At 38.1% G+C, this 25565-nt stretch overlaps 1 protein-coding gene across 12 annotated transcripts in view; it reads left to right on the top strand.

Annotated features, from left to right (window-relative positions):
- The window catches only part of MAST4 (microtubule associated serine/threonine kinase family member 4), an 818549-nt gene that overhangs the window by 250159 nt on the left and 542825 nt on the right, over positions 1-25565 (top strand). For all 12 annotated transcript variants that reach the window (XM_056824832.1, XM_001381429.5, XM_056824829.1 and 9 more), the window contains one exon: positions 5796-5949. In XM_056824832.1, the coding sequence (XP_056680810.1) occupies positions 5796-5949 (154 nt within the window). The remainder of the gene's footprint in view (positions 1-5795; positions 5950-25565) is intronic.

Genomic DNA, 25565 nt, shown 5'->3' with positions numbered 1-25565 from the left:
TCTTGGATTAGAAAAATCCAGATCTTCAAAAACTTCTGGCCAACTTGTGAGTGAGGAATCTTTTCTAGTTTGCTCAATAAAGTTTTTATGTTCCTGGGGTGAAGAAGTTCAGCTAAAAGAATTTCTACATCCTCAAAATCTGGTTCATAGAGGCAAAATGTTCTCTTTAGTTCTTTAATTGTGAGATGAATTGTGAATGACTTACGAACCTTTGCTTGTAAGATGCCAGAGTTATCAGTGACCTTAGCTACATCATGCAAAGGTATAATCTTTTGAGCCTTTGATGCATTTGCAAGATTGTTAGCAGATGCATTAGTTGGTGCCTTGTTGTTTTGTGCTTATCTGTTATTGGCAAGGTCATTTCACCCTATTGCCCCTAATGGTGTCCCAGTATTAGTATTAGTAACTACATTGTCCTTATTAGTCTGTCTCATTATGTCCCCAGTCTCCTTGTTGGTTCCCTTCACCATGCTTTCTTTTCTCTGCATGTAATCCTGGCACATCTCAGTTATAATAGGGATCTGGCCAAGCAATTCCTCTAATCTATTATCAATGACTAAAGCATGTGCAGTTTTCTTTTGGAAGATCAAGTTGGCACCAGCTTTGATATTCTTTAAGATGTTAGTCACTACCAAGAACACAACATAGACTTAGAGTATGATTTGGCAGAGGTAATTCACATCTAGATAATTCATTGGTAACTGTGTCCATCCCAAAGTCATATTGGTTAATGCCTCCAGAACAGTGTTTATCATCCCTGCCACTGTATTATAAATGATACAGTAGCCCCAATAAATGGCAATTATTCCTAGCACAGAAGACCAAAGTATTAGTTGTAACATGTTTCCCATTAGATCTTTTCTAGGCTCTAACTGCCAGGAGTTAACAGAAAATAGTTGTTGTCCCCACAAGTTTGTTTCTAGACAGGATGTAAGATGGCTCGATCCTATGAGCCGACAGCCCTAGTACAGCCTCCCTTTTACAACAGACTCTCTTCCTCAGTTTTGTAACTGACCAGTGTGGCAGTTGGTAATTGACTTGTTCTCCCCCCCATAAGGAATCAAGAAGCTTTTGGTCCTGTGTGAAAATTCCTAGGAAGAGTCAGTGATTATACTGCTAGCCTCAGGAGTTGTAATTGACAATTAATTATATAAATAAATAAATAAAAAATAAATAATTGACAATAACTTCACAACTGACAGTTGATGACAGTGGGTGACAGTCACTAAAGCTTTTTCTAATGGGGTTCTTTTAAACCTGAGGTGCCATCTGTATTATAAAACGGGTTAATTTATATATGGAGGGTTTTGGCCTTTCACTATTGAGAGAGGGAAAGAGTGGGTACCTCCCCTCTCAAAGTGGGGTTCAGGGGAGACAGCTGATGTTAAGGTTGACTCAGAGAGAGGAGAGGAGAGTTTGAAGATTTTCCCCTTCTGCCTCCCCTTCTCAGCTAAAGCTGCTCTCCTCAATTCGCTCTTGTCCCTCTTGTCCCCCCTCCACTACTCGAGACCAAAAGGTCTCCCCCTGATTCATTCACTCACACTCAGCTTGGGGAACAGATAACTTTAATGTTAACTCAATTAGGTAATACAAAAGAAATAACAGGCAGGGAAGAATGGGAAAAGGAAAGTGGGGAAAGGAGGTCCCTGTCTCTATCTAAAACCCTTTCTGCTCCCTCCTCGAGTTTGGGGGGAACTTAGGCCTTGGCAGCCTGAACCCTCTGAGAGAGAGTCAGGTTGACTCACCCCTGGGCAACAGGAGCTGAGGTAAAGTCTGCTCCGGTTTCTCTTCAGAAAGTCCCTTCAATTTGGAGGTGTTGGGGGGAAAGATTTCTAGTCACCAGCAGGAAAAGTGGGTAACCCTCAGGAGAAAGTCTTTATCCACCTCCTGTCTTTGGCTTCCTGAGAAAGACCAAAGAGAAGACCAACTCCTCTCCCAGCCAGTCTTCTCTCCTTAGCCAGGATTCCTAACTCCTGGGGCCCCTCCCCCATTGAGTTGATCAATTTCACATACTAATCAGCCTGGCAATTTTCTTTAGTGCCAGCCTCTGCCACAGCAGACAAATTCTTATGTTTTCTTAGCCTAGTTATTTGGGAAATGCAGTCTAGGAATTTTGCAAAATCCCCCCCCCCCCCTTAAATTTGTATCATAAATATAGAAAAAACTCTTCCTTTCTAAGGGCAAATCAGTGTGTCTTTCAGACAGTTAAATTGACATCAGGAAATTTTTTGATTTGCAGTTTTCCCATGACCATTTTTTATAATAAAGGAAGGAATGAAAATCCAGGCAAGGGATGTTGCATAGGATCACGGATTTAGGGCACAAAAGGAACTTTTGAGATTTCCTAGTGCAAGGGTTTTTAATTGAGGGTCCATGAATTTCATTAAAAATATTTTGGTAGTATAATTGTTTTTGTCATCCCTATGTATTTTTCCCTGCATTTAAAAACATTCAAAGAGGTATATGGACTTCACCAGAAAGCCAAAGAGAGGCATAAAATCCCAGGTTGAATAAATAGGCAGAAGCACATTTAAGGGGTATAGTATATCTGCTAAGGCATATTCTGATGTCTCAAAAATAGGCATTTTATGCTTCATTGAAAAGAAATAAACTTTACTTATTTTTAAGTTAAATTTTAGTTCCTTTAACTTGACCAGTTAGTCAGCAAGTCAAGAAATATTTACCAAGTGCTTACTATGTGCCTGGCATGGTGCCAAGTGCTGGAGAATGCTATCTTGTATGATTGAGTACTATTCAGTAAAGGTTCCTGTTTTTAAAAAAATGCCTTGGATGATGCACACCCTAATGAAATGTACTGTACAGGCCTCTATGGGGAAAGTAGGAGGTACAGTTCTGAGCCTGGTCTTAACTCCAGATCTTTTTTTCTTTAAACTAGGGCTGAGAGAACAAAGAAATATGTGCCCAAGGAGCACTTTTCATTATAACAAATGTGTATTCAGAAGCTACCAAGCATTTGACATCTCAGGCAAATAGAAAATATGAAAGAAATTTGTGATGTGGTCCCTGTCATCCAGGAGGGTTTCAGCACCCTCAAAGCCTATTAGGAATTTTCGAAGCTTCAGTAACCCATTGTGGGCTAGAAGTGCTTAGAAGTGGTCTTCTGACTTTTCTGTGGATGATAACTTTGAAGGCAGCCTCCATGCTCTGATGCTGAGCTATGTGTTTTGGCCCCATGTATTGTGGTGACTTTAGGACTTTGGAAAAAGTTGAAAAACATTAAATGTATATCATTTAAAGTGGAGGGCCCAAAGTGGCATGCTTGATGTCTTACAATAAGCTCCTGGGTGTGATGAAATGTTTTTAAAGAGATCATAAGTGTTCGATTCAATATAGAAAATGAAAAATAAATGGTAGGGTTGCAGTGGACCATTTAGAGATGCTGTGACTAATTGCAAGAAAAATGTTAGAGCCACTGACAGCCTAGGGAAAATTTAGAAAAATGGCCTATTTAGAGAGAGGCCTGGTGGGACTGTGATCTGATGGTTAGGTTGAAATGGGATCCAAGGGCTTGACTCTGTTCTTTCATATATTTTCCTCTAGGGCTATATGCCCCCTCTCTGTTTTCTTGGATGTAAATTATTATTTCCCTTATCCTATAGAGGGTTTGACTCTGATTAAAAAATCCTGGCTCATGGCTCCACAGTCATATAGCAAAACACAATTTCTTTTTTTCACAGTTTCCCATCTCATTTTTATGTCTCCTCCATTTTATATTTTTTCCTGACTTGATAGGAAAGAGAAATGCCCAGAAAGACTAGGTAAGGAAACCACATCATTGCTGTCTTAAGAATTACCTTCTTTAAAAAAAAAATACCTTCTCTCAGCCTACTTTGTTTTTCTACCCTGCTAATCTCAAATATAACAATCTTCTCCACGGTAATTAAATATGATATTACAAGCAGAGGAATTTAACTTCAGGTGAAAAATAAATGCAGGAGTTGGTGAACCTTATACAACAAGCACTTGCATTTTATGCAGATGTCACATAAAATTAAGAGGAAATACTTTAAGTAGAAATACTTTAGTAGGAAATACTTTAACTAGGAGGATGTTTGCCACCTTTGCTCTGGATCTCAGTGCCTTGGAGTCCTTTTGGAGGAGACTATGCCCAAGGTGCTTTAAAGAATTTCAGTGGTACATTGCCACCTTGTGGCCATGAGTTTCCCTCTTTATTTTTTAACAGAAAAGACAATTGGAAAAAGAAATTCCAGCTTGGTCAAAATCCTCAAGTACCTTGAGCTAACGTGAATTTTTTGTCTTGCATAGTGAGTGCTTTGATTTAAAGTAAGCACATTCACAACACTAATGGAGTTCACATTTGGGTATATGTTGAGCATATGGGTGCAGATATGCCTTTTTAAAAATATATTGGCCTATGCTTTTATGTACCCGAAAGTATTTTTCTCCTTAATACATAAGGAAATATGCTTTTGTTCAATCATGGAAGTTTTTTCCATAGAAACTCAGCAACAATTTAAACAATTGTTAGATTTGTCAGTATCTGTGATTTCATCAGGTTATAGAATTCTGTGATGAAGAAATTCCATTAACTAATGCAGATCAACTATTTTGCAATTTATAGTCTTAGTGAGTTTCATAGAACACTGAGAGATTAAATGATTTGTTCAGGGTCAAAAACTTCAGACTTGGACCCACATTTTGCTGGCTCTCAGGGGCATTCTTGATCAATTCTCCATTCATTTATGAATTCAAGTTTGGCTGTTGTTCTTGGTACATGAAGAAGACCAAAATGACATCATTTTGCCAGGGTCAATGTATGGTGTGTCAGACTATGACTGATCAGAGCAGCGCAAAGATCTACTACAGGCTGGGAACAGAGAGCCTGTAGGAACATTTGTGATGGGGATGACTAAGCATCTCCCATGTCTTATGAGCTTTGGCAATTCTGCTTTATGCCAAGCTGGACAGACCTGAGTTAATCTCTCCTGTGTCACACAATTGGTACCAAAGTTGAGACCTTGAGACTGTCATAGATTTGGAGCTGGAAGGGATCTTAAAGACTTTTGGTCAAGTACAATCAATCATTTTACAGCTGAAGAAACTGAGGCAAAAAAGTTGAAGGACTTGCTTAGGGCTTGAGATAGGATTTGAACCAAGTCTTCTAGAATCTGAGTCCAGTACTATCTCTCTTCTAGGTGTTTTTAAAGTAAACATGGCTAGTAATGTGACAGGAGGGAACAGCTTTATTTTAAAAATAAACACTGCATTTTTGAAAGGTGAGGAACTGAGGCTTAGAAGTGATTTGCTCAGTCGTGTAACTAATAAATGTGAGAGAGAAGATCTAAACCTAGATGTATCAAAATTCTAAGTCCAGCATGCTTTTAAAGTGATTTTGTCTATTGAAAAAAAGCAATCCAACAACAAATAAAAGATATCATGTTTCTTTTTCCTTGTAACAGATTTCCTTTAAAGTGTTATATAGTGACATATGGATCTCTATGTTGGTGACACTTTGAAAATACCTGCACGTAGGCCAGAATCGATAGACAAGGAACTTTCCCTCTTGTGAATAACTGAAGATGTATGTTAATTGTCCACAGGCTCATTTTGCTACTAGGCAGAGAGTCTTACAGATGAAAAACACCACCTCGGATCTCTGCAATTCCCAGAACTAACCAATCAAGTTCAAGACAAAATGGGATGGGGAGAGAGGAAAAGGAAATATGAACCAAATAGCTCATTAGTCTTGCCTTCTGGGCTTGGAGGGAATGTGATCCCTCAGAAAGTGACAATTCCTTTTTTTGTCTTTGCAGCTTGATCACATATTGTCCCCTCCGCCCATGCCATTTCGAAAATGCAGCAACCCTGATGTTTCTTCTGTTCCTGGAAAATCCCTTAAATTTAAAAGACAGCTGAGTGAAGATGGGAGACAATTGAGGCGAGGGAGCCTTGGAGGAGCACTGACTGGTAAGTACGAGGGATTGTGGGTTGCCAGGATGTGATTATATTTAGTATTTCTATAATATTTCCTTTGAAATGTCTGAACTTTTATGCACAATCTCCTTCCACCAATGTAATCTCAAATAGTTTATGATTTAGGGAAGTCCTAAGGAGCCATCTCAGGTACATAACCATTAGGATCACATAGCTAATTTCAGTGGTCAAAAGTGAGATTTGAATCCAAGACTATTTTTTTTAATACTTTTTTTCCCATTTTTTATATTGTAATTTTTAAAAACAAATTTCCACACACATTTTCCTAGTTTATATGATTAAACTTATCTCCTTCCCTCGCTTCCTTTCCCCTTCCTGGTGTTGGCAAGCAGTTAGATCTGGGTTGTACATGTACTATCAATCATGCAAAGTGTATTTCTGTTTTGTTCATTTTTGTAAGTGAATAATCTTATAAAACACAAGCTCCAAAACATAAACTTAAAGAAACAATTGATAAATCGTCTGCTTTCATCTGCATTCTCACTCTTAACAGTTCTTTCTCTATAGGTGGTTAGCATTCCCTGTCACACATCCCTCAGAATTGTCTCATAATAATCTGAATCCGGGTCTTCTTCATTCCAAGCCCACTTTATCCACTGGATCAACTTGTTACTTACTTATCTGAGGCCTCTCTATGAAAACGGACCCTTTGGAAAGTGACTGGCCAACATGCAGACTGGCAGATGAGATTTGCCCAAACATTGATTCAAAGTTAAAAAGGACATCTGGAAGACCTGAATTTGAATCCTGCTTCAGATAGAATTCTCAAGACTTTATTACCATGCTTCAAATGCTTTCCCTCAGGACCCCTGTACCCCCTTTTTCCCATTTATGAGTTCTTGGAATCTCCATTTGGAGGAAGGAGCCAGATCAGATTCTGTTGTCATTCTTCAACTGCTTTTTTTCTTTGCCCCTTAAGTCCACTCTTTCTCCTGCTATGCTTACTTTTTCGTCCCCTTTTAAGTGTGTTGAATATGGAGGGAGAGGGAGAAAACATTCACATACATTTACTAAGTCAGTTAGAGTAGAGCAACAATTATGACAGGGTAAGAAAACTTAGAGGAAGGAGATTGGTTCATCTAGAAGAAAACAATGGCCAGGGAGATGGTTTTTCTTCCATTTATATTATAATATAAGCTCCTTGAGAGCAGAAACCAGCTTTCTTTTTCCCGATTCATAGTAAGCACTTAATTAATGCTTGTTGACTAGCCAGATGATCCTGGCAAATCATTTCATTTTTACATGCCTCCAATGTAAAATGAGGGGCTGGTCTCTCAAATCTCTTCTAGTTTTAAGTCCATGATCCTCTAAACTTATGAAATATTTCTCCCCCTTATTGGTTTTAAAAAGTGAGTTCATGGTCAATTAAATGAACACATTCATTTTTTAACTTGACAAAAAAGCAATCTTTAAAAACTCACTAATAACTCTAAAAAGTGATTTAAACTTGAAATCTAGCACTTCAAATTATCTTTAAAGGAACTCTTTAAATAGCCCTTTAAGTAAGCTTTTCTTTCTACTTGGGAATGTCCTACCTTTGACTTGCACATTGTCTGGTCTGTTTCAGATAATCTGATTTTGAATATTTTTCCATTATCATGACCTTCATTTACAAAAATACAGAGGAGGGTCATAGATTTTACCTTTATATGGAATAAAAAAACTGTATACAAAGATTTGTTTCACCTGCTTGCTTGGGATGATTTTATTTGAATCAGGTTCAGAGCAAATTCTGCTATCTTTTTAGGCCAAAATGTCATGCAGAATGTAATGAAAAACTATCCTTTGACACTGACATGGAAATCCATAAAGATCTTCCCAATATTTTTTCCTGTAGTCCAGGTGGCCTATGAACTATTCCCATAATAGGTTTGCTTATGTTTCTTCCTCTAATCTTTTTTTGTTCCCATATTCTCTACCATACTAATCCCAATGTAGTTTGTCCATTTCCTCCCAGGAGTCTATCTTCATGATAGATTTAATTCTGTTTTTGTTTATTACAAATCCTTACTATTGGGAAAAGGTTAGCCCCCTTTTTATGGGAAAGTAGATGGCACAGTGGATAGAGTGCCAAGCTTGGAGTCAGAAAGCCCTGAGTTCAAATATGGGCTCAGACACATAGTAACTTGTGTGACCCTGCACAAGTCATTTAACCCTGTTTGCCTCAGTTTCCTCATCTGTCAAATGAACTGAAGAAGGAAATGAAAAACCACCCTAATGTCTCTGCCAAGAAAACCTCAAAAGAGGTTGCAAAGAGTCAGACACAACTGATAAATGATTGGACAACAAGAAACCCTGTTTTCCATGTGCCCAGAATGCTCTCCTTCTTCACCCTCTCCCCCTACTTGCCTTCAAGAATGAGCTAAAGTCCCATCTTCTAGGGAAATCATTGCACTCCTTCTTAATTTCAGTGTGTTTCCTTCAAAATTACCTCCAATTTCTCTTATTTATATTTTCCGTGCAAATAGTTGTTTGCATGTTGCCTTCCCCATTAGATTGTAAGCCCCTTGAGAGCAGAGATTATTTTTTGTCTTTCTTTTTATATCCAGTGCTTCTCATAGAGCCGGGCAATGGGTAGGTGCTTAATAAATGCTTGTTGACTCACTACCAAGAGTTGGAGAGAAGTATGAGACCAAATTTACTTTCAGCATCCTTTTTTATGCTCATTTTGAGCACATTTTTGTATATCATCACCATCTCAGATTATATTATTACTGACCATCTCTCTGGCTATCATTTTCTTACAAATGAACCAAACTCTTTACTGCTGGTTTTCTTACTAGGTTATAATTGTTATTCTGTTCTATCTGGCTTAGTTTATGGATGCAAATATCTTCTCCCTCTCCCTTTATGTTCAATTTAAAATCCTCTTAATTAGATTTGCAAGTCTCCAGACAGATATATTTGTATTGATCTCTTTTGAATTTATTCTACCACTGCTTGCCTCTGTATCTAACATCATGATCCAGAAAAGCAAACCTTCTTGTCCAAGCACCCAAATCCCTTAACACAAAAACAATGTCCTAGTATTTCTCTGAAAGTGAGGACAGGTCTCCAAATGATACTGTAGAGCACAGATGTCCAACTGCCCGAGTAAGATAAGATAAATGTTTAATAAAATAAAAATATGATAGAGTTAATGTTAATTTGCAGTTTTCTACTCAATATATGGCCAGCAGAGATCTTTCCTATTTGGATTAGGTACATTTGTCTAGAGGGTTCAGAAATCATACTTATAATACAATTTCACCTATTGAATATTTCAAAATGGATGTCCTGGGGACATGTTAAACTTACCATATCTGAAGCCAAATTTGCTACCCTCCAACCCTCTTTCAGATTTTCCTATTTTGTTGAAGATACCACCATTCTTCTAGGTCCCCAGGACCATAATCTTGGCATTTTCCTGGACTCCTCATTTCTACACACATTCTCAATTGCCTAATGCTGTCATTTCTCTCTTTATAATATCTCTTATACCTGAATCTTTTTTTCTACTTTCACAACTACCACCTTAGTTCTGGCATCTTACTGAGATTATTACTCTGGTCTTTTGCTTGCTCTCCTTGCCTCAAGTCTTTCCCCATTTGAATCCATTCTCCATATTGTTGTGGAAGTGATTTGCCTTCAATTCAGATTTGACTACCTGACTGCCCTACTCATTAAATTCCCAGAGGTTCCCTATTTCCTCTAGAATTAATCCTCTCTTTAGTTTATAAAGTTCTTATCCCAACCCATTGTTTCAGCCACATTGTATTTTACTCCTCCTCCCACAGTCTATACTCCAGCTACACTGGCCTTCTCTTCATTCTTCACTCACATTTCAACACTCCTCTCCATGACATGGCGCACTGGCTGACCATCCTTCTTACTTGGAATGTATCCCCTCCTCTTTAGGGAGCCCTGAGAATCTCTCTCTTACTTCACAAGCTCCACCTCCTGCTAAAATATTCTCCTGACTCCCTCCACTGCTGGTGTCCCTTCTCTCAAACTGCCTTGTGTTTAAATACTTTATATCTTTTTTGCATTATAATACTATATGTTTTATTTGTTCTTCTATAAGTCCTCGCTATCTCCCTCATTAGAAAGAATTGTTTCATTCATTATATTTTTACCTCCAGCACCTAGGACAGTGCCTAACCCAAAAGAGATGCTTAGTAAAGGTTTGTTCTTAAATTGATAGTGGTGGTTTCATTTCCTCTTCCGAAAATGTGGCTAGATTAGTATTTAAGATTCTAGTTACCAGTTATCTTGGGTACCTTGAAACTTCAGCCCGACTCCTTGGAATGGATTGCAGGAGATGATGTAGTCTTGGCTTAATTTGGGTGCTGTCTGAATGTCTGATCTAATAATCTATAATGGAATCGATATATCGAATCGATATCGATATAATCGATAACATAGCTATTGAAACTAGACACTTTGCTGGGACACAGGTCCTGGAGGAGAAACGAGTTGGTTAGGAGGATGGCAATATTTTTTGGCTTTGTTTTTCTAGCCTGGCCCCCTGTAACTGCTTAATCAAAGCCGGTTGATTGTATGACTGATAGTGGAATCCTTGAACGAACACTCAGCTTTGGGGATAGAAAAGGTCAACCATCATTTCCTTCCACCTTCACCCAGTGGGATTGTTATTGTTGACAAGGTTTTGTCCTTGAAACAATCTATACAAATCGTTTCCTCTTGACTACCATTTTGATTCAGCAGCTATAGGATATTTTATTAAAAATAAAATTGGACAATTTCTCTTCAGTGCTGGTCAGAGGTTGGAGGCATGTAAACAACAGGACCCCAAGGGCTACAGTTTATTGCATACCTTATCATCTGGTGGTGGAGGTTATTTGTGAGGGGTGGGGAAGCTAATACTAGTTTTCACTTTTTATACATTCCAATATGCTGAGATCTCTTAAAAGCACTTTGTAAACATTTACTGAGATTCCCAGAGCCCCAGTGAGGGAGACGAGGCAGCATCCTGATCATTTTTCAGACCTATAAACTGCGGCCAAGAGATGTAGTGTGCCTCATGGTTCACAGCAAGAAAGTTAAAGAACAAGAATCAGAATCTCAGGTTCTAGACTTCTGGCTCCTTGATATGCAGATGAATACCCAGGAACCATTTACAGTAACTGGGACTGTGGTGGGCTTCATGAACTTCATAGCCAAGGACCGAAAGACGTCCTTCCTCGATAAAGGGAAAATCCATATTTCTTTGGGATGCAGAGAGGGTAGAACATACCCATGTGTATTATACAGATATGTATCATACACACATGGATTATAAGCACACACACACAAAGTATGTGTACATGCACAGTGCCCACATGTATGTTATATGTGTATACACATATAATGTACCTGCATTTGTGTATATGCATTTATACAATGTGCAGGACAGCTAGGTCCCACAGTGGATATAGCACTGGCTCTGGAGTTGGGAAGAGCTGAGTTCAAATGCAGCTCAGAGACTTACTAGCTATGTGACCCTGGGCCAGTCACTTAACTCTGCATCAGTTTCCTCATCTATCATATGAGCTAGAGAAGGAAATGGCAAACCATTCTGGTATCTTTGCCAAGAAACCTCCAAATGGGATCATGAAGATTCAGACATGACTGAATCAAGTGAACAAATTGTATATAAACATTAAGTATGCATAATACATATTTAGATGTATATAATATATAAAGTAGAATATATACATGTGCACAATACACAATGCTTTGTATATAGTGCACTATATACACACATATATTCATCTATGTCTAACATATAGGGATACATATATAGATGAATATATATAATTAGAAAGAGTAAGAAATACTGTATTTCAATATATGTAATTAGAAAAACAGTGAAAAATAAAGTATTAGTATATAAATCAGAATTTATTAGCTCAATTGATATTATAGTGTTAAATCCCATGTAAAAAACAATTGAAGGATTTTTTTTCTTTCCTGAAGTGTGGGGATTAATTAAAAATGATATACAATGGGGGAAACATTTGTGAGTAAATGACTTCAAGGAGAAAGGGAAACACGAAATCAGTTTAATATGCTTACGGGTCTTTGCCAGTGTAGTGCCAGAATGAAGTCCTCTCCTCTTTAAGAATCCCTGAGACCAATGTTGCCTTGTGTGTTGGAGGTTCTTAGCGTTTAATTAAATTTTATGTATCAAAATTGACAAATAGACTAGCCTTTTAATATGAAAAACATTAATTAGGGACCTGGAAAGTTGTAACAATGCCACTTGGAAAAGGTGGAATCTGTAAAATTATTTATTCTCCCATATCACTTATTAGGCCATCCTCACTTAGGATTCCTGTGCAGATACCCTTGACTCCAGTTTGCCTGTTTCTGGAAATGAAATCAGCTTTGAATTGATCAGGTCTCATGTCTCAAGGCCAGACAGCTCCCAGGCCAGTGACCTCTGAATAGTTTTATCAGATCCTTCGGGACCAATTTTTTTCTAGAGTTTCAAGTGGCATGGAAGCACTCATTTAAAGGTGCTTATTTTTATATTATTACATTTTAATTTTTATTATTTTCAATGAATAAAAATCTCTTTTCTCTTTCTCCCTCCTGTTTCTGTCCCCCACCCCTCGTTGGAAAAAGGCAAAATCCCGTAACAAGTACACATAGTCAATTGGAACATTCCTGTGCTACCCGTATTCTCTAAATTTCTCTACATTTTAAGTCCATCAACTTCTTCTCAGGAGGTTGGGAATTTGCTTTATTGGTCCTCTGGAATTGTGGTTGGTCATTGTGTTGACCAGAGTTCTTAAGTCTATCAGAATTTAGATAGATTTTTATTAATGTCTTTTAATATCAATAGAACTTCTCTCAGTATCTCTCACTTTCCCCTTTCCAGAGTACCATCCCATGTAATAACATTCTTAAAAGAAAAAAAGGATGAAGAAAAAATTCTGTCAAACAGATCAGTGCATTAAAACAGAAACTGAAAACACCTGCACCGTATCACAAACATGGATATCTAACTTCTTCTGCAAAGAAAGAGGGAGTATTCAATTCAAAGCATTTATTAAGTGCCTTTTCTGGGCTAGGTGCAAATGAGTGATATGGGAGTATCTTCTTTGGAACCAAGCTTTTTCTTTGTAACCAATGTTGATATGGAAATGTTTCTGCTCACTCAACTATGCATCAGTTCATACAAGACTTCCAGCTTTCTCTGAAATTATCTCCTTCTTTATGTTTTTTTTTTACAGCCCAATAGCCTTTCATTACATCCATATACCATAATTTGTTCAGCCATTCCCCCAGACTTACAGACATTCCTTCCCATTAATTAATATCCAGTTCTTTACCACCACAAAAATTCATTAAATTAAAAATAACCCAATTGGTCTTTTAGGAGTGCTTTCAGACAGTTGTGCTTCTTTTTTGTTGCTGTTGATGAACTTAATACTTTAAAAATCTTAACTATGGCAAGGTTGCTCAACTGAGTGAACTCCTAATGTGAATTTCTGGCCAGTTAATGGGGTAAGAGTCTGAGTCAAATTTCTTTATTGGTCAAAATGAATATTTGAATGTTTTGAGCACAGCAGCCATGGAGTGTCACAAGCCAGGCTTGTTTATCTAGCCAATATACTATGTTGTGCATGAATAGTTTCTCATCCAAGTGCCTCATTAAGCTCCAAGAGCAACTTTAAAGGAATCTAGATGAGGATAAATCCAACTAAAATATGGATATTTATAAGTGGTTTTGGCATTGAGTGAATATTGCCTCGGAAAACCTAGGATGCAGTATACATATCACTGTTTTTTCAATGCTTGCCAGAGAGTGTACTTGAACACAAGAATCAAAAAGATAAATTCATATGCACATGAATAGTTATAAGGGCAGCCTAGGATCTTATTTATCCCCATATCACTCCTTTCTCTAAGGCTAATGGCAGATCTGTCTTTTAATATCACTACAACTTCTCTCAGTGTCTCTCACCTTCCCCTTTCCAGAGTTCCATCCCATGTAAAAAAGACTTTTTAAAGAAAAAAAGAAGAGAAAAAACCAGCAAAAGAGTGTAGCACATTGAACAAAACCCTGAAAATACAAGTACAGTATCACACATATGAATGTCTCACTTCTCAAAGGAAGAGGAAACATTCAATTAAAAACTTCTCAGGCCTAAGCACTGTGTTTGATATTGCTGGATACAAAGATAAAAACAAAAACAAAAAAAATTAGTCATTACTCTAAAGGAGCTTATGCTTTCTCTACTGGTTGGATGAAGTAGATAGACTGGAAAGAAAATGCAAAGTATTTGGAGGTGGGAGACAGTGTGGATAAAAGAGGGGAGTCAGAAACGGCGGTCCTTGAATTATCTTTGAATGAAGCAAAATATCCTATGAGTCAGATGTGAGAAGGGAGTCAATTTCAGGCATGGAAGGGATGGAACTTGAAGATAGCCTATCCTAAAACAGGGAATCGTGAGTTTGGAGAAAAGTCAGCAAGCTATTTTATCTGGATTATAGTGAAGGGAAATAATGTCAGCAATGCCTCGTTGAAGCTTAAAGAAGTTTCTATTTTATCCCAGAGGAGGAGCAATTGGAGATACTTGAGCAAGAAAATGGAATGGACAAATATGTAAAGAATGTTATGTTGAAAGCATTGTGGAGGATGTATTACTTAGTCTTTCTTGGAGAAAATATCAAGATTTCCTTCCCAGGAACAGGTCCGATCTGGATATTCCATTCTTCCTGTTTTCCACTTCCTTGCTAATATTGTGTACTATTTTATACATGGGTAAATCCCAAATAGACAGCACTAGTCTCACCTTGAGTTAAACCTTGTCTGCTATAAAGACCATACTTGCTACTGCATGCTATTTTCTCCCCAAAACTTATGATACATCCAGGCTGAAAGTATATGTTTGTGTTGGAGGGATATGAATCCTACTCTATAACACAGGACAAAAATTGATTTTGCTTGAATCTGCTGAATCAAGCCCATTTACAGCTGAGAAAAATATTTAGCTGAAAAGAAATAATTTATTGAAGAGTATTTCTGCTTCTCTGAGTCTCTAAGCAAGAGATAGACTTACAAAACTAGCATCTTTGCTTTGAAAATAAGCCTTTTGAAATACTTCATGTTTCCATGCTTAGAAATCATTTTACGCGTTGGATATTTTATTGGTCATATAATTAGAATGAGAATATATGCTTTGTCTGTCTGTACGTCTATCGATCTTTCTGTCTCTTGTTCATGGCTTTCCTTTTTGGAGAAGCTTTGGTCTTAGGAGACCTTCTTAATGGGACATCAGTTCTTTCCACAGTTTTTGGACAGATGCTACTACTTCTCAATGAATTTCTGTCAGGGAAATTTACTTTGAGTCTAATCTCCCATGCAGATGGTCCACAAGATGAGTTATTGCTTGTTTTAACTCTCCCTCCCCTTCCTACCCACTTCCCACTTCGAGGTACTAGGATTACCTAATGACTAGGAACTTCCAAATGGCCATCCTTATAAGAACTAGACAGGCAGAGAATTCTCTTGGAAGCTCATCCTTTCTTCATTAGATATTAAAATTCCATAGTTTTCTCAAAAGAGAATGCAAAAAACTTAAATGAAAAATGAAAAAAGCAGATGCCAAGTAAAGGTAGAAAATGGTAAAGAAGGAGAAAAGAGGATCTAAATCAAGCAGCTAAGGAATGGAACTGATTTCTTTTGCTTGGAGAGAGCTGAGCTGATGTCCTGCCCTCAGTCTAAGAACTCAGGGGCTCTTAGAGTTAGCTCTGAAACCATCCCTACCTTGGGAAGGAGTCCCGTTCTATCAGCAAATCTGTCTTTTCTCCTTTTGGGATTTGTTTTTAATATTCTGAATCAGACATTTGAAGGATTTAAAACTAATTAGATGGGATAGGGAGTGTTAATTGAGTGTTGAGCCTTCCTTTGTAAAGCCTCTTGTATATTCCCTTTTCTGTCCTCTGACATTACCACTCTCATCTCTTCACATTTGGTTTATTGTAATAGCCTGCTGGTTAGTCCCCTTGCCTTAAGTATGTCCTCATATGTATGTATGTCCTTAAGTAATAAATGTCCTCACTCCAGTCCATCCCATCCTCAGTGGCCAAAGTGGTTTTCCCAAGATGCAGAGCTGACCATGTCGCCCTCCCCACTACTCAGTAAACTCTGATAATTCCCTAATACTTCCAGGATCAAATATAAAATAAAATCCTCTGACTTTCATAGCCCTTTTCAACTTGCCCCCTTCTTGACTTTTCTAGTCTTCATGTATTTTTATTGTCCTCCACATATTCAGCAATCAAGTCATTGATTTCCTTGCAATTCATCTTGCAAGAGTCTCCACTCTTCACTGAGTGTCTCCCATGCTGTTATTCCCTCCCTCCCTCCCTCCTCTCTGCTTCCTGGCTACATCTTAGCTAAAATCCCGTCTTCATAAAGCCTTTCTCCACCTTCCTTAATCTCTGTGCCTTCCTACTGATACTATCCCCAGGTTATGCTGTACATATTTTATTTGTGCATATTTCTTTGCATGTTTTCTTATTAATTAAATTGAGACAATTTTTTGCCTTTTTTTTTGTATTCTCAGGGTTTGGTGTGGTGTCTATCATACAGTAGGCACTTGATAAATGTTTCTTGAAGGACTCCTTCCAAGGATGCTTGCACATCTTGTTCTTCTGGATAGAACTGTCTGCAAAAGGAAAATAGTTTGGACTTAAGTTTCTAGAGTACTTAAAGAACTCAAATGTGTTCAGATATATCTCTTAAGTATACCTGCTGTATAATATATTGAATTTCTTGACTATATATGTTGGTTGGAAGGGAACTGTACCAAACCAGAACTTAAAGAGTGACTGGCACAGAGTAGGCTTTTAATAAATCTTCATTGACTGACTCTAGGGAGTGCGGTTTCTAGAATTTTTCCTCTTAAGACTTCTAGCAAATGGAATGTGTAGGAAGGCATTATAGAGGGACAGCTAGTTGTATCATTGGATACAAAGCCATGCCTAGAGATGAGGACCTGAATTCAAATGTGGCCTCAGACACTTCCTAGCTATGTGATCCTGGACAAGTCACTTGACCCCCATTGCCTAGCCATTACAGCACAGTATTGATTCTAAGATGGAAGGTAAGGATTTTTTTTAAAAGAAGGATATTATGGAAGAGATATGGGCTGTGTTCATTTTAAAGTTCTTTGAGCTAATGTTTGGTGATCTGTGTTTGCAGCTATCTTCAAATATCTAGGTACTCTATACTTGTTAGATTACTGGACAAACTGAATTTGTGGTGGCTTAAAGAAAATAACTACAGAGAAGTATAATAATATTAACATCACATAGGAGCTAAAGTTTTTACTCTAGATTCTCCCCCCCCCCCCCACCTTTTGGTTTCTAATCTGGTTCTTGTTTGGCTAACTAGATGGCACAGTGGATAGAGCTTTGGACCTGGATGGAGTCAGGAAGACTCACCTTTTTAAGTTCAAATCTGGTCTCAGATACTAGCTGAGTGAGTCTGGACAAGACATTTAACCCTGCTGGCCTCTGTTCCTCATCTATCAAATGAGCTAGATGAGGAAATGGCAAACCACTCCAGGATCTTTGCCAAGAAAATCTCAAAAATGTTGTGAAGAATTGGTCACGATTGAAACTACTGAACAACTAGTTTTTGCTGTTACAGACCTCAGTCCTCACGTAGAAAAGGAAGGTAACAAGCATTATAGTGCAGCTACCATCTGTTGTACTAAATGCTTTCCATCTCTATGATTCTCACAACAATCCTCTGTTTAAAAGGGACCCTTCCTGCCATGGCCATAAACTTTTTGTGCCTTCCAGCCATGCTAATGGGCTGACCCAGATGAACAGAAAGTTTAGATCCTGGGAGAAAGGGGTTCCCTCTACCTTGGAGGTAGATGACATTATTATCCCCATTTTACAGTGGAGGGAATTGAGGTAGACAGAGATGAAATTATTTTTCTAGTGTCAGCCTCGAGACATCTACTAGGCATTTCTTCATAAACATATTTTACTCTTAATTCTCTCCTCTAGAGAAGAAATTATTTATTTTAAAGCTTCTTTTAAAAAAATGAAACATTGTGGTGATATGGAGGTTTATATGCAATTTGAATTTGGTTTCCTCATATGTTCACTATGAGTATGTTTAATTACTTTAAACATCATTGCCACTTCCCCTATTTTCCTCTATCAATCTGAATCAATCAACAAGTATTTGTTTGCTTATTTTATTTGGTCATTTCCGAGCATTATTCATTGGAGACAAAGATCATTTTCTCCCTACCCCCACCTATCCCATAGCCCACACGCAATTCCACTGGGTATGACAAGTGTTCTTGATTCGAACCCATTTCCATGTTGTTGGTGTTTGCACCAGAGTGTTCTCATCAAGTATTTGTTGACGACCAAGGAGGAGTTAAGTTACTGTACTATTTACTGGTTACAAAGGTAAAAATTGGAAATAGTCTCTACCCTCAAGGAGCTTATATTTGAATGTTTAACATTTTAATGGAAAATAGTGTAGTGAAAACTACTCCGCCTCCTTTCCCAAGTGAGGGGGTTGAGTAGTAACATGAGAAAATTAAATTATAAGGAGGGCAAATAGGAACCAAATCAGCAGCTCCCAGGTGCTCAATAGGTTTCTTTTGTTTGGAGCCTGCTGAACTTTGAAGGTCTCTGAAATGCTCTCTGTTTCATACCTTTGTGTTCATATAGACAAAGCTCTCAGCAGATTGGATAGGCCAGCAGTCAGAATTTATCAAAGGCCTACTCTTTTGGCCCAGCTGCTTTCCTGACCAATGACATGTCCTCTATGTCCATTTCTACTCCTGGAATCATGCAACTATGACTTTTCATCTTCATGGAACACTGTTCTAAGTTGTAAGGAGAAAAATATGGGTCCTGTCTTTTTAGAGTTTTACATATACATAGAGGAAGACATAATAAAAGAGGTAATAATAGCTACCATAGAAAACAAAGGTTTTAGTCAAGATGTTGAAACTAGAGGGAACTGAGATAGAGCTCTTACGCTAGTTTGTAAATTACTGAGTTTTGTCTTATCTAGCCAGAAGATCATAGATTTAGATCTGGAAGGACTTTAGAGACTGTTTAGTACAACTCCCTAATTTTACAGCTGCCTGAGAGAGGTTACAAGTCAGTAAAAGTCCAAGATGCATTTTTTTAAAGATTCAATTTTTTTAATTGAAAAAGGGATCTTTGAAGATATTCACCAGAAAAATAAACAAACCCAATTTTCATAATGGAGAAAGCATTTACTTTTTTCAGAGCTATCATTTCAAATATCTGTATGTAACAGTCAAAGGTCACTATAGTTTCTGAGATGTTTACAGTAGAAATGATTTTTATAAATATTGGAACAGGTCTTTTGAATAAAGACCCTGGATATACATACATACATATGTGTGTGTGTGTGTGTGTGTGTGTGTGTGTGTGTGTGTGTGTGTGTGTGTGTGTGTGTTCTGGGGTCAAATCCCAGCATCAAAAATGAAAAATGACCAATGCTTACTTACTCATGCCATAAGCCAAGTACTCAATTCTGTGCATTACCTAGTTGCCTCTTTACCTCCATGTGTGTACTTTCTTGCTCAGTTGTTTTCAGTCATACCTTACTCTTCATGTCCTCATTTGGGGTTTTCTTAGCAAAGTTACTGGAGTGGTTTGCCATTTCCTTCTCCAGTTTATTTTAAAGTTGAGGCAAAGTTAAATGACTTGCCCAGGGTGCTACAACTACTAAGTGTCTGAGGCTGGATTTGAACTCAAGAGGTTGAGTCTTTCTGACTCTAAGCCCAGTGCTCTATCCATAGTACCACCTAGTATGTCTGACTTTGTAATTGCATTTTGGTTTTTCTTGTCAAAGTTACTGGAGTGGTTTGCCATTTCCTTCTCAAGTTTATTTCACTTTAAAGTTGAGGCAAACAAGGTTAAGTGAATTGCCCAGGGTCCTATGTTACCTAGTAAGTGTCTGAGGCTCAATTTGAACCCATGAAGATGAGTCTTCCTGATTCCAAGCCCAGTACTCTATTCACTGCACCTCCCAGCTGCCCCCTGCGAGTGTACAAAACTAGGCAAAAAGGTGCTTTGGGCTTCTTCTTGGTGGCATCTGGATCATGAACAGAATATTTGTGGTGGGACTAATTCAAGATAACCTAGTTTAATAAGGGTGTACTTGTAAGTGCCCAGGATAATTACAGAGGCAGGTAAGATGTGGTAGTGATTTGGGAGTCACTAAAGCATTGGATGCCAGATGTACTTAATTGGGAAACCTTCATTAGATAACTAAATTTTAAATAGTTTAAGAATAGAAATGAAGTGGCTTGACAGATGGGAGGTGGTATCTGAATATTGCCCTTGATCTTAGTTTGCCTCTATAGATTAGACCTCTACCCCAGCGGACTCACTTGCTCTCTCTCCCCACTCCTCTCCTCATTTTCAAGTACAGAACAATCGCCTTTTCCTCCCTCCCTTTCTGAGGATGGAATGTCACTTTCAGCACTCTCTAAAATTGACTGCTGGCTGAACAAACCAGGCATGCCACTTCTTTTAAATTCCCTTTTGGTGGCCAACAGAAGATAAAATGAGTAAAAGACTTTGTGTTTATTGGGTAATAAGCTAAAAGCAGAGCTAATTTCATGTATATGATCCACATGAAAAATATGTGGAGAACTATAAAGGCCACCTACCATGAAGTTGAAAGATTTATAAAAATTAGTGTTTCTGAGATATTAATGGCCCTGGTGGTGGTAGCTGGCATTTGTCACTGTCATTTTCCATTGTCATTCAAGTACTTAATCAACCCATATTGTCAAGGATAAATTTATTTTCTCATGTCTGCCTAGGCTGATGATTTCTCTTTTCTTTGACATTAGAGCCTCTGGATCAGACATCATCACTTGGTGTCCTGAAATGAGAGTTGACGAGGATGAGTCTTTTCTTTGTTTTTAACTCCATCCTCACTTTTTCAGTGCTGCTTTCGGGTCTCTAAAAGGTGTTCAAAGCTCCTCATAGAATCTGCTTTCTAAGCAAGGAACCACTAGAAATTAATTCCTTCATCTTATTTGATCATCTGTTCACCTTGTGCTTTCCATTTTTTGTTACTGATGATAATGCAGCGTGGAAGACTGTGTGAGGGCTCTGGAGAAAATCTACAAGTTAAACTAAGGTGCATTTATATAAATCTTTGTGTATACACATACATAAATTATGTTTATTGTCTCTTTGTTTTCAGTTGTGAATGATTTTCCATGACTCCATTTAGGATTTTTTTGGCAAAGCTACTGAAATGGTTTGCCCTGTTCTTTTCCAGCTCATTTTACAGATAATGCGGCTGAGGCAAAGAGGGTTAAGCAACTTGCCTAGGATGACATAGCTATTAAATGTCTGAGGCTAGATTTGAACTCAGGATGAAGATGAGTTTTCCTGACTTCATGCCTAGTATCCACTGCATTGCATAGCTGCCCAAGACGAGGACAATGCCAGTTTTGGCATTCTCTCCTTGCTGTATGCAGAGCATTGAAATTAGTAAAATATATATATATGTATATATATAAACATACATATGTACATGTATAAATATTATATGGAGGCCATGGTGTGCACACACAGATGCACATATGCCATCTTTCAGAAGCTGAGCAATCCTATTTGAGTTAGGATCGATCACTCATCCATTCAACAAATATTTATTGAGCATACACTCTGCCCTGCTATCTCCAGCTGCCGGGTTGTTGGATCTGATTTCATGCTCTTGCCATGTGAAAAGCCTGTTTGAATTTGCCCTTTATGACTCCCTCAATCCCGTCTATTCAGCACCTCTATTACCATTCATGGAGGAAAGCCTACAGAGAATAAATGATTTTTAACAGAATGGGCAGAAAAGTGATATCACGGTCTTCTTCTCTTGAGAATTAAGCTTGCAGGTGATTGAAATAAGTACATAGCAATATGCCTCTGCATAGTACATTGCAAATCCTTTGAACACAGAAGGAGATTCTTAAAGGAATACGAGGGGGTCTTATTCTCGGCAGAAATGCTACTCAAACATAGGCATGAGGTAACATGCTTGTGCATTCGCTGAAATTTAATCGCATCCTTCCTGACATTTGACTTCTCAGAAGCAGTCAGTGGTAAAATGATAGACCAGAAGTTTAGATAGTAAAAGCTGTAACTTGTAGGTGATGTGCTAGCAGACAAAGGAGGCAACTTTACTTGTCCTTATGTTCGTTTCCACTTTGGGAGTAAGAGAACGGAAATATGGGATGTTTTTAAAAACATCCTTGTTTTTGTGAGGGTTCTATAAGAGTACAGTATTCGCAGAAAGGTATAAAGCAGGATACCCATAGGACAGCTCCTGTACTCCATTGGTCTCTAGCAAGATCAAGAGACCACCGAATCCCTCAGCCCATTGAGTGGACTTAATGACGACATGGTTATATGGGACAGAAACTCATGGCTGAGTTGTGAAATGCACCGTTGAAGGGAATACTCCAATCCATCAGTGAGATGGCAGATGTGCTGGTGTATAGCATATGTTGATGTGGCATTCTTGGGATCTTATATCCTACAGTTTTGGAGGCAGTTTGGTGGTACAATAGATAGAATGTGAAATTTGAAGACAGAAACACTTAAATTTGAATCCTGACTCAGACATTTACAAGGTCTGTGACCTTGGGTGAGTCTTGGTTTTCTCTTTTGCAAAAACAGGACAAACTAGCCTCTGCCTCCTAGTTTATGAATTAAATGAGGTAACTGACAGAAAGCATTCTATGAACCTGAGATTGCTACATAAATGCCATGGTGGTAGCTGTTGGTTGTTCCAACAATATGTGGGAGTCACTACTAACTTTTCTTAAGAATGGCAGGAGGGAGAGTTTTAAGTATGTATAGTTTGATAGATTGTTTCCAAGAGAAATTTGAGTGTGTATCAGAAATGTGCAAATTGTTTCTGATCTCTTTAGAAATCTATGGTGTGTAGAAACTTAAAGGGATTCATATGTTTAATCTCATCTCCCTCCTTTTTCTCCCTCTTCCCCCTCCCTTTCTGTATCTTTTTACCTCTCCTCTTCACTCTTTTGTGTATCTCCTTTTCTCATCCCCCATCTCCTTCCCTTTTCACTTCCTTCCCAGGACCCTCCAACCTCTTCTTTCCCCCATTTCTTAACCTCTCTCTGTCTGCTCCTCTCTTCCTCTCTCTATTACATATTGCATTTTAGATTTAGATTTAGAATTAATTTGAAGACACGATTTTGCTAAACCTGAGAGACAAAGACACAGGAGAAGACCAAAATGACTTTGCTAACTTATAGATATGAACATGTCTCTACCCTGCTCAAAACACATCAGTGACACCTTCCTTATAGAATAAGTGACAATTCATTAAGCTGTTTTTTAAACACCTTTCACCCTCTTTTCCAACCATTCATCTTTCCCACATAATTGTGTTCTAGACAAACTGGACTATTGGGTTCTTAACCTCCTGGTTCCACCTTTTATTGTTATGTGTCCCCACAAACCATTCCTTATGCCTGTAATGCTCTCCTTTCTTAGCTTTGCCTTTCAGACTAAGTATCTTCCTTCAAGTATCAGCTTTGTTGTCACTTCCATGAAGACTTTCCTTTTCATCTCTCCAGCTCGTGGAGTATTTTTATAAAAAGAGACACAATATTTTATAAAAAGAGGATAGTTCACTTGCATTTTCAAAGCTGGATCATCTTTACATCAATTGCAAGACAAATCATTTGAATATGCAGAGTGGTAAAATTGGTGATGATTTTAGTTGAAATAGAAAAAAATTGAAGATTACATTGTCCAATTAATTTAAAATTATGAGAAATGCTAATATTGCTTTATTGTTCACTAACAACAACAGTACACTTACATAGTGCTTTAAGATTTACAAAGAAAGTCCTGTGAGGTAGGAAGTATAATACTGGTAATTATCTCCATTTTACAAATGAGTAAACTGTGAGCTCTCATAGATGGCTAATCAAGTGTCTTTCCCAGAACCATACAGCTATTTACTGATAGAAGCACACCTAGAGCCCATAACTTGTCTATTAAAAACAATTATTTCTCTCCAGTTACATATCAAAACAATTTTAACATCCTTGTAAAATATTTGAATTTTGAATCTCTCTCCCTCCCTCCCTCCCTCTCTCTCTCTCTCTCTCTCTCTCTCTCTCTCTCCCCCCCCTCTCCCTCTCTCTCCCTCCCTCCCTCCTTCTCTCCCTCCCTCCCTCTCTGTCTCTCTGTCTCTCTCTCCTCTCCCTCTCTGTCTCTCTGTCTCTCTCTCCTCTCTCTCTCTGTCTCTCTCTCCTCTCTCTCTGTCTCTGTCTCTCTCTGTCTCTCTCTGTCTCTCTCTCTCCCTCTCTCTGTCTGTCTGTCACTATATCTCTGTCTCTGTCTTTCCATCTCTCTTAGTCTCTCTCTGTTTGTCTGTTTCTCTCGGTGTCTCTGTGTCTCTCCCCTTCTGCCCCTAGTGTAATAATGTATGTCCTTTGGAGACAAGAAGCATTTTTGGCTTCATATCCACCCCTACTTAATAAACCCTTGGTGAGTTTCCAAACTTTGGGAAAGAATTAGAGCATGGATTTGGAAGGGGTGAAAAGACTTTTGTGAAAGAAGTATCAGCTTTTCAGAGAAGCTTCCAGCAAAGACCAAGGAAGTCTTTATGGGGCAGCCTATGGGTACTTAAGACTCTGAAAGAGAGGCCCTGAAAGGAAACATGTGTTGTGTCTGAAGTTGTAACAAGGGGCTACATGCGTATCTTTGTTCTGTTCCTGCTTCTGTTTAAACTCTGCTATTGAGTAAGCCCAAAGCCTTACTTCCCTGCAGCTGCTTTGCTTTTTCTCATCACTTGTACGTCTCTTGCGCTAATGACAAGTAACAGCACAACTCCCTGGCCTCCTTCCTGACTCTTTAAATTTAGGGCTAATGTCAAGAGTGCTTAGTGTGGTAGGAGAGATGTAGGATTACCAGGTAATTTGGGTATGTCGATCGACTTTGAGTATGCAAAGGGACATTCCTATGGGGTTGATTCAAAATCCCTGCAAAACCCAAGGCACCACATTAAAAGTATAAGTTACTATCTTATATATTACCATTATATAATTTACTTTGAGAATATATTCTACTCTGTACCATAGATTATTGGAATCATTTCTTTGGAAGCTTAAAAAAATTAAGAATTATCATAGTTTTGACTTGGGTATGACTAGATAGTCTCTTTAATTATGATAACATATATGATGTAATATATAATATCATATAATATAATGTATAATATTAAATAAATGAAGAAGAATAAAATTATATGGCATGTAGCTTCTGTCCCACAGGATGCCTGTAGTCTAAATGGGACACAAATGACTTATAGGCAAAAAGTGTTTGTCTCTGTGGATAGAGGAACAGAAAATTAGGACTATGTATATAAGTCATTAGAGGTGACATGTAAGCAGTCTCTCAGCCTCAGCTTGGGGAGATGGTCCTCCAAAAGGCAGGATTATATAGGAAGATTAAATGCTTATTAAATGAGAGTAGGGTCATATGAGAATAGAGTTTTATAAGTTTGATGGATTGGGGCAGCTGGG

The sequence above is a fragment of the Monodelphis domestica genome, chromosome 3 (assembly GCF_027887165.1).
Source record: "Monodelphis domestica isolate mMonDom1 chromosome 3, mMonDom1.pri, whole genome shotgun sequence".
In the NCBI taxonomy this organism is placed as follows: domain Eukaryota; kingdom Metazoa; phylum Chordata; class Mammalia; order Didelphimorphia; family Didelphidae; genus Monodelphis; species Monodelphis domestica.
The sequence above is the reverse complement of the archived record's forward strand: the minus strand, read 5'-3'. Positions and strand labels throughout refer to the sequence as shown.